The following is an 8,514-nucleotide window of genomic DNA, read 5'->3' on the forward strand; positions in this document are numbered from 1 at the left end:
GGCACAAAGCTCTTTGTTAGCTAAGGTGGATTCAAATTTGTTCCCTTAGACAAACATCAACCCCGGTCTACAAGGTTCCCTTGGACGAAGCAACCCATGGCTGCCGACAAGGATCCTTCTGTCAGGTTGGGTCGACTACCTCCTCTGACTAAGTAGACCAGGGACCACGATGGCCCGGGACGACGGAACCATGGGATCTTGATCGGGTCCATCATCCATTCCCCCACCATTCGCTTTAAGTGCAAGATGGTGAAATTTCTAATTTTAAATATCAAACCATTTCAACCCAAATTTCCAAACTTCCAAATATTTCAAAATCCATATATATTGCTGCTACTATATGCCAGATACCACGTATCTTTACGTATCTGATTAACGACTAGCCTTAATCGAAAGTTCTCTCTCGTGATCGGGAGGGGTAATTAACTATAGGGGCTTGCGCCTATAGGAAACCAGAACTCAGATCATAAAGTCCTCACAAAATGAGGGCGAAATCTCTGGGTAGTGTCTTATCTACAAACCCATCTGCCTTCCAAAATTTACCTCGGAACTTAGCTCGTTAAAACTCACTCGCCGAATAAGAAGAGCGAGCGGAGGCCGGGGCCGAATTTTCGGAGCCCACAGTCATCCTCCCTCAAATTGACCATTCGGTTTTCGAATTGTTAATTTGGAGCGTAAGTGAGTGAACCGAGTGATGGAGAACGGTTTAGTGAAGATATCGACGATCTGATCTTGCGAGGGAATGTGTTGAATATGAATATTTCCGGTGAAAATATGTTGACGAATGAACTGGTAATCGATTTCTATGTGTTTGGTCCTGGAGTGGAACACGGGGTTCTTGGCTATGGCTATCGCCGATATGTTGTCGCAATATATGTTTGTGGCAGAGCTTTGTGGAAGATTTAGTTCTGCAGAGAGACGACGGAGCCAGAGAACTTCTGAAGTAGCTGCGGATAATGCCCTGTATTCGGCTTCCGTAGAGGATTTGGCGACAGTTACTTGCTTCTTAACAGACCAAGATATGAGATTTGGACCCATGAATGTGCAGTGACCTGTGATGGATTTCCGATCGGAAGTGTCAGATGCCCAGTCAGCGTCTGTGTTGGTGCGAAGCTGGAAGTCGCCTGGTGTTATGGGAAGGCCGTGAGACAGAGTTCCTTTGATGTACCGTAATATGCGTTTGAGGTTTTTAAAATCTTGAACTGTCGGCTGTTGCATGTGTTGACATGCCCGATTAGTGGCGAAGGCGATGTCTGGTCTGGTAATAGATAAGTATTGTAGTGAGCCCGCTAGACGACGGTAGAGAGAAGGGTCATGGTATGGCTGTGTGTTGTCTGATTGATGTGAGGAGGCTGGGGCCATTGGTGTCGGCAGAGCTTTGCAATGAGCGAATCCAGCTTCTTGAATGAGTTTGGTGGCATAGTGTTCTTGGTTGAGAAAATAACCGGTTGAGAAAATAACCGTTGGAGGTTTGTTGAACCTGTATACCTAGGAATAGGGAGATCTCTCCTAGTTGTTTTAAAGCAAAGTGAGAATTGAGATCGTGAAGGAGTGATCTGATGCTGTATGTGTCGTTTCCTGTTACAAGGATGTCGTCAACATATATTAATAGAAATATATGAACTTGGTTCTTGGAGAAAATAAGTAAGGAAGGGTCAGAATGACTAAACCTGAATCCGCGTGTGAGAAGAAAGTTCGTAAATTTTTGGAACCATTGACGAGGCGCTTGTTTCAAACCATAGATTGATTTGTTTAATTTTCATACATGGTTTGATTTTTGTGTTTCTTCGTACCCTGGTGGTTGACGCATGTAGATGTCATCCGGTAGATCCCCATGAAGGAAAGCATTAGAAACATCCAACTGTAGCGTGGGCCATTTTCGGTTGACTGCAAGGATGAGAAGCATACGAATCGTGGTCATCTTGGCAACCAGACTGAATGTCTCGGTGTAGTTTTCGCCGAACTTTTGATCATATCCCTGGGCAACTAACCGAGCTTTGTAGCGATCGATTTTTCCTGTTGGTAGCATTTTGATTTTGTATGTCCATTTGCAGCCAAGTATCCGTTTGTTGTTTGGGATTGGTACGAGTGACCAAGTGTTTTGACTTTGAAGAGCGTTAAATTCAGAAGTCATAGCAGCTTTCCAGTGATCATCCTTTGATGCTTGCTTGAAGTTGATGGGAGTAGGCGGTGTATTGACCTGACTGGATAAGGAAAACAGTTGCTTTGGTTTGTGTATACCTGATTTTGATCGTGTTTGCATCGGATGTTGAGACTGTTGGATGCTGATCGATTCGGTATTGGGTTGGTAGATCAGATTGTCTCCTAAGTTGAGCAAAATCGTCTTTGGCTGTTGAATGCTGGTATCGTTGGTTGGAGGCACGTTTGGCGGGCTGTTGGATTGCCGTGAAGTAGAAATTGTGGAAGCGGGAACGAGCAGTAAGGGGTTATGAAGTGGCTGATTTTCTGTTGGATGAGGTGTAGTCGAATAGTGGTGGCTTGCGTAGGGAAATATGCATTCCTAGAACACCACGTGTCTCGAATGTGGAGTTTTTGGGTTTCCAAATTATAACATTTGTATCCTTTATGATGTGGTGAATAACCAATGAACATGCATTGTTGTGATCTGGGTGAGAGTTTTGATGCCGCGTATGGTTGGAGCCAAGAGTAGCACAAGCACCCAAAGGTGCGTAGATGGGAGACGGCAGGGGGTTTGTTGTAGAGAATTTGATAAGGGGATTTTAGTGCCAGCGGTTTGGAGGGTAAACAGTGTATTAAGTAATTTGCGGTGTCAATAGCGTCGGCCCAGAACTGATTCGGAAGGAGAGCCTCGTGCAAGAGAGTTCGGGTGAGATCCAACAGGTGCCGATGCTTGCGCTCGGCAAGCTCATTCTGCTCCGGGGTTTGCGGGCAACTGAATTGGTGAATTATGCCGCGAGTTTGAAGGAAGAGGTTAAATTCGGAGCTGACAAATTCCCCACTGCCGTTAGATCTAAAAATTTTCGGCATAATATTGAATTGATTTTGGATTAGACTACAAAATAATTTGAATTTTGTGAAGGTTTCATGTTTGGAGTGCATGAAATAGATCCATGAGAACCTTGTAAAATCATCAATAAAAACAACAAAGTACCGAAATCCAGCTAAAGAAGATGTAGGAGCCGGTCCCCACACATCCGAATGAATGAGTTCAAAAGGATGGGTGGTGACCGAGGATCGTTTCTTTAACGATTGTATGTGGATTTTAGCCATATTACAAGATTTGCAGTGAAAAGAAAAGGAAACATTCTTGAATTCTGAAAAATTGCTTGCTAAGTGATGAAGAATCCGATTGTTTGGATGTCCAAGTCTTGCGTGTCAGGTAGAAGAGGAGGTAGTGTTGACGTGAAGTGCTTTCGGGGGGTTGTCAGACAACACGTTGAGCTGGTACAAACCGTAATGTCCACTAAGCAGAGGACGATTGTCCTGTATATCCTTAATTTCAAAGCTGTTAGAATCAAAGGTAATTGATATCAAATTGTCTTGAGTGAGTTTTGACACAGATAGAAGATTATGTGTAAATGACGGTACATGTAAAGATGACAAAGACGAAGCTTACAAGGGGTATCTGGTAACGGTAGCAAACCTTGACCATAGTTTTGGATAGGTAATGTTGATCCGTTGGCAACCGTGATTGAATCAGATTCGGGATAAGTTGTGGATTGCTGTGTGTTCGAATTATCAGTCGTGAAATGGTTGGTGGCACCGGAATCAAGAATCCAACTTTGCGGTGCAGTTGGATTTTGCTGAGCAAGAAAAGCGCGGGATCCGTTTGAGGTTGTTGGTGCATACTTGGAATTACATCTGTGCCAACAATTTATTGTGATGTGGTCGTTCTTGCCGCAGATTTGGCAAGTTGGTCTAGTGTTGTTCGTTGTGTTAGTGGAATCGGCGGTCTTTGGCTGTTTTTGTAGGGCAGATTTGTTTTTGAAGGGCCGACGTTGATTGCGATTCTTGTTCTGGTAGTGAGAGGTAGCGTAGAGAGCTGAGGCAGAGGACGTGATGGCTTGAACTTTTTGAATTTGTTGATTTATGTGGGTCTCTTCGCTGCAAAGAAGAGAATAAAGATTGTCGAGATCGGCCGATGAAGATGATGTTCGTATAGCTGTCTTGAAGGAATTGTAGGATGCCGGTAGTCCGTTCAAGATGTACAGAACGATGTCTTCCTCATCGATCTTGGTACCCGCAGCGGCAATGTTATCCACGATGTTCTTGATTTGAGATAGGTACTGCTGCATCGTGAGATTGTTCATTTGAACATGGTGTAGTTCGTTCTTGAGTTGGATTACTCGAGAGCGACTAGAGGATTGTAGCCGGGGTTCAAGCGTCACCCAGACTTCTTGGGTGGTAGTAGACGTAATGACGTAAGGAAGAAGCGTGGGGGAGAAAGTTGAGAATAGAGCGGATATTAGATTGCTGTCGATTAGACGCTAGCATGCATAATTCGGCAAATGCAGATCAGCTGGAGGAGTTGCTTTGCCGGTGAGGTAATCTGCGTACCCATTGGTGGAGAGGTTCTGAAAGATTTGGATTCGCCGAATTGCGTAGTTATCGGTGGTGAGGGAGTGAGCGATTAGATTCTTGATGTTGGATATGTGAATTTGAGGGACGCCGGGATTGTTAGTCATCTGATGGGGCGGCGAGCGTAGTGGTGGAGGCGGGAGGGATTGAAGAGGCTGATTCTTGATCTCCCATCTCCTGGCTCTTGATACCATGTGAGAGATTCACAGCCAAGAGAGAAAGAAAGGAAAACGAAGCAGAAAGACAAAGAAGGATAAAGCGTATGTATCATTATAATTGAACAGGTTACAAGTATATATAAGCGGAATGAGGTAAAGCAGTAAATAACACTCGGTACAGAGTAGGATAACACTCGGTACATAGTAGGCTATGAGGTAAAGCAGTAAATAATACTCGGTACAGAGTAGGATAACACTCGGTACAGAATAGGATATCACTCGGTACAGAGTGAGTTGAAATAAACTATGTGCTGTCATGAGTAACATCATGTAGAGACCGTTGGTTTGAATGCTTGGATTTTGATACTCTCTCTTGGAAGACATTTCTGATTAAATTGTCATTTTAATAGTTGGGATTTTCTGCTTTTTTACATCTTACTCGTAGGAACTTGGACTGAGCAGGTTAAATTTTCCATGTGTGATTTGTTCTTTTTTGAGTTGGTATGGAGGGCATAAATCTCAACTGCGCCTTTAAGAAAGTTTTCTTTTATTCATGATTTGTTCTACATATAACATACCATTCTGTATTTAACTAGCTTTAGTGGTAGGTTATATCAACAAACTTTATCTGTGGTTTACAGAATAAAAAATTATTTTTCTATTATAGCATTCAGTGTGCTGTTAACTATTCTTGTGCTCCTGTCTACTTTTTTAAATAGGTTTGCATCAGCATTAATTGATCAGAAGATGAATAGCTGGGTGATGAATGTTGTCCCTATAAGTGGACCCAACACATTGCCTGTCATCTATGATCGTGGACTTATAGGAGTGGCCCATGACTGGTATGAGTTATTAACTTTTTTATATTTAACTTACAAGGGAAAAAACAAATTTTCTTTCTGTTTTGAATTTGTCAAAGTTACAGAATGTCTTACTATCAATGATAACATTTATGATCATCATTTTATTATGTTCCTCAAGTCTCTTGATGTTGTTCTTTGTTGAGCTGTTATCTCCAGTTTTATGGGGATGCCTAGAATTTGTTTGTTTATTTATTTATTTATTTTTATTCTTTTTGCTGAATGCATGTGCGATATAGCGTTTTGGAAAGTTATGGAACTATGACAATATTTCAATTTTCTTTATTTCTGGCAATACTCGTTCCTTGCAGTTGATTTAGTATGACCAATTTCTTGAAAGGGACAAATAGTTTTTTGGTTTGAGGTTCGAAGTAACTCCTTTTGAAGAGCTCTATTTATCTCGTTCTCTGTTTCATTACTGTTAGAAAATTTATTCTTAAGTGCTACATGAAAATTGCATTTGCATGATTGTTGTTTAACCAGTTTTCCAATTTATTTGGTTTTTTATTTTACCTGCAGGTGTGAGCCATTTGATACTTACCCAAGAACTTATGACTTGTTGCATGCTTTTGGTCTCTTCTCTATAGAGCATAAAAGGTGAGAGACCCTCTCTCTAGTTATTATCAAACATGCGATACACAGATAAGGCCTAGTCAATTTTTTCTCTCCTTCATCTATTTTTACCCGCACTTTTTGAATTATTACTTACTCCCATCAACAAACCCGCTAGCAGAGCTACAATGGGGGCCTGGGGGCACGGGCCCTCACTGGCCCATCTAGCTACAAAAGACTATAATTAGGGAAAGATCTAAGAATAGTATTTCATAATATTTTAAAATCGAAAGTGGGGATCAAACTCACAACATCTAGCTAAGAAAACCAACAGTTTACCTCTGCACCAGAGAGCATTACTTGCTTTAACTTATACTATTTTTAACTTATATTATAACAGAAGCCATAAGGCTATAATCCCATAATTTCTTGTCTCGGTCAAAAATTTGCTTTACTAATATATATATATATAGAAAATTATTTGTAGGTTATGGATTCTTTTTTTTTAACTAATAACTAAATATTTAAATTGAAATAAGCTAATTATAAATTTGTATATAATACAACTAATAGAATATAAAATGTAGAATTTAATAATTTATTGAAAGTAAATTTTTTTTAATGGTCAAAATATTATTTCACTATAAATTATTAAATATAGAGAGAAAAAAAATCTTCGAAAAAAGATTAAGAGTATTTTAAAAATCATTAATTTAGCGCTCACTAGTAAAAAATTTTGGCTTAGCCCCTGAACTAACCTTTGAGAATCAATAATTGTAAAGCACTCAATCAAATGGGTTTTGTCTTGTTTTCCAATCTTTAAAAACTAAGAAACTATGTAAAAGGTCGTTATTATAACCATGGCTATCTGCTCAATCAAACGGGCATTTGTCTCACAATTTGCATTCCTTGAGCAAGTTTACTCATAACTATACTTGCTAAGTTACGTATTGAGTTCAGTTTTATATCAGATAAGTGAAAGTAATTAACCCTCACATAAAACTTAAGCTTTTATGTTAAAAACAGATTTGACCGCTTGTGTAATAGGGTTTACTTTGATCTTCTTTAGTACATACTCTTAATAAGCAGTATAATAAGTGGCATTTTAATTGTTTTTTTATTTGGATTTAGTGTTGCATATAGTTTGTGGCTTTCATAGCTCTTATAGATCTTGGCTTCTTTTATCTTGATCAATTAAAATTAAGGAGTTGGTGACTCCTATGTAGACTCCATTTGGTTGAGTAAGCTTTTTGTGTGTGATCTTTGACGGTATCCAGAAAAGTTCTGTTTAATGTGGGGTATGTGGAGATTTTTAAGAGACATGAGAGTGTAGAATTTAGTTCATATTTGATAGGTGAAAAACATGTTAAACTTAAAATACTAATCACTTTGGTTGATCTTCTCTTTTTTATAAATGGTTTGAGTTATAATCATTAGAAAGTTGTTTTTATAAAAAGTTTCAAATTTGTTTCCCATTGCAACTTTTTGATGGCAAATTTCTTGAAAAACAGCTTTGGCAGTTTTCATATCGACATAGAGTGCAGTTAGTTTGTGATAAATTTCTACTGTGAAAAAATAGGCACAGTTGAAACAAGTGGGTCTTACTTGATTGGCCCTCCATTGATTTAAAGCTTCCGAGTATAAAATGAATGTAAGCATCGGTGTATTGGGCACATATTTGACCTTCTTTGGCTTAAAAAAGTATTAATACATAATGATGTGAAACTACTAGGAGTTACGATCAAAATTAAAAAGAGAATTATTAAAGTTTGCTTTTTATAATTTTATGGGGATCATGCAAGATATAGTTAAGATTTAGAAACGTTAACTTTGCTTAGGCCAAAGAGTTGCAAGAGAGATTAACCAAAACGAATCATTCAAAGTTCTAGGCGAATTTCATATGCAAAGTACAATAACAAAACCCAACGTTTAACAACGAGAACTTCACCTTGGGGCCGTATCACTCAAAGATTGGTGGACTTTTGGCGGAGATAGAAGATCCAAGCGATGAAGGAAGTTACCACTAGAGAAAGGGCGCCGAAGAACTTCGTCGGAGGAAAAGTAGCCGGTTGGGATGGAAGTCGTAGATGACCGTCGAGGCTCCAAGTGTGCTTTGAAAGTTGTCGGTCGTAGATGCTTGCAAGGATCGGGACGACTCTCTCCAAGTACTCCTCCACGGTGGTTTCGTCTTCAAATCCTACGTCGAAGCAAGGTGACCGTAGGACGTTGATGCTTCCGTCGGCGTTGAATACTAGACCCCACTCAAGCTCGGGATCCGCCATTCAACATTGAAGAGAATTGGGGAGAGAGATGTCGTCGTCTCTTCTTCTTGCTGAAGTTTCCCAAGAGAGGGAGTGAGGGGGGCGGTCGGCCAAAACAGAGGA

The 8,514-nt window shown here is 40.0% G+C and overlaps 1 protein-coding gene across 1 annotated transcript in view; it reads left to right on the forward strand.

Moving 5' to 3' along the window:
* Window positions 1–8,514, forward strand: part of LOC110114181 (probable methyltransferase PMT11) — a 30,590-nt gene that overhangs the window by 21,131 nt on the left and 945 nt on the right. The window contains exons 7-8 of the mRNA XM_020846965.2: window positions 5,438–5,560; window positions 6,098–6,175. Coding sequence (XP_020702624.1) covers window positions 5,438–5,560; window positions 6,098–6,175 — 201 coding nt within the window. The remainder of the gene's footprint in view (window positions 1–5,437; window positions 5,561–6,097; window positions 6,176–8,514) is intronic.

This window comes from Dendrobium catenatum, unplaced genomic scaffold (assembly GCF_001605985.2).
Source record: "Dendrobium catenatum unplaced genomic scaffold, ASM160598v2 fragScaff_scaffold_716, whole genome shotgun sequence".
NCBI lineage: Eukaryota > Viridiplantae > Streptophyta > Magnoliopsida > Asparagales > Orchidaceae > Dendrobium > Dendrobium catenatum.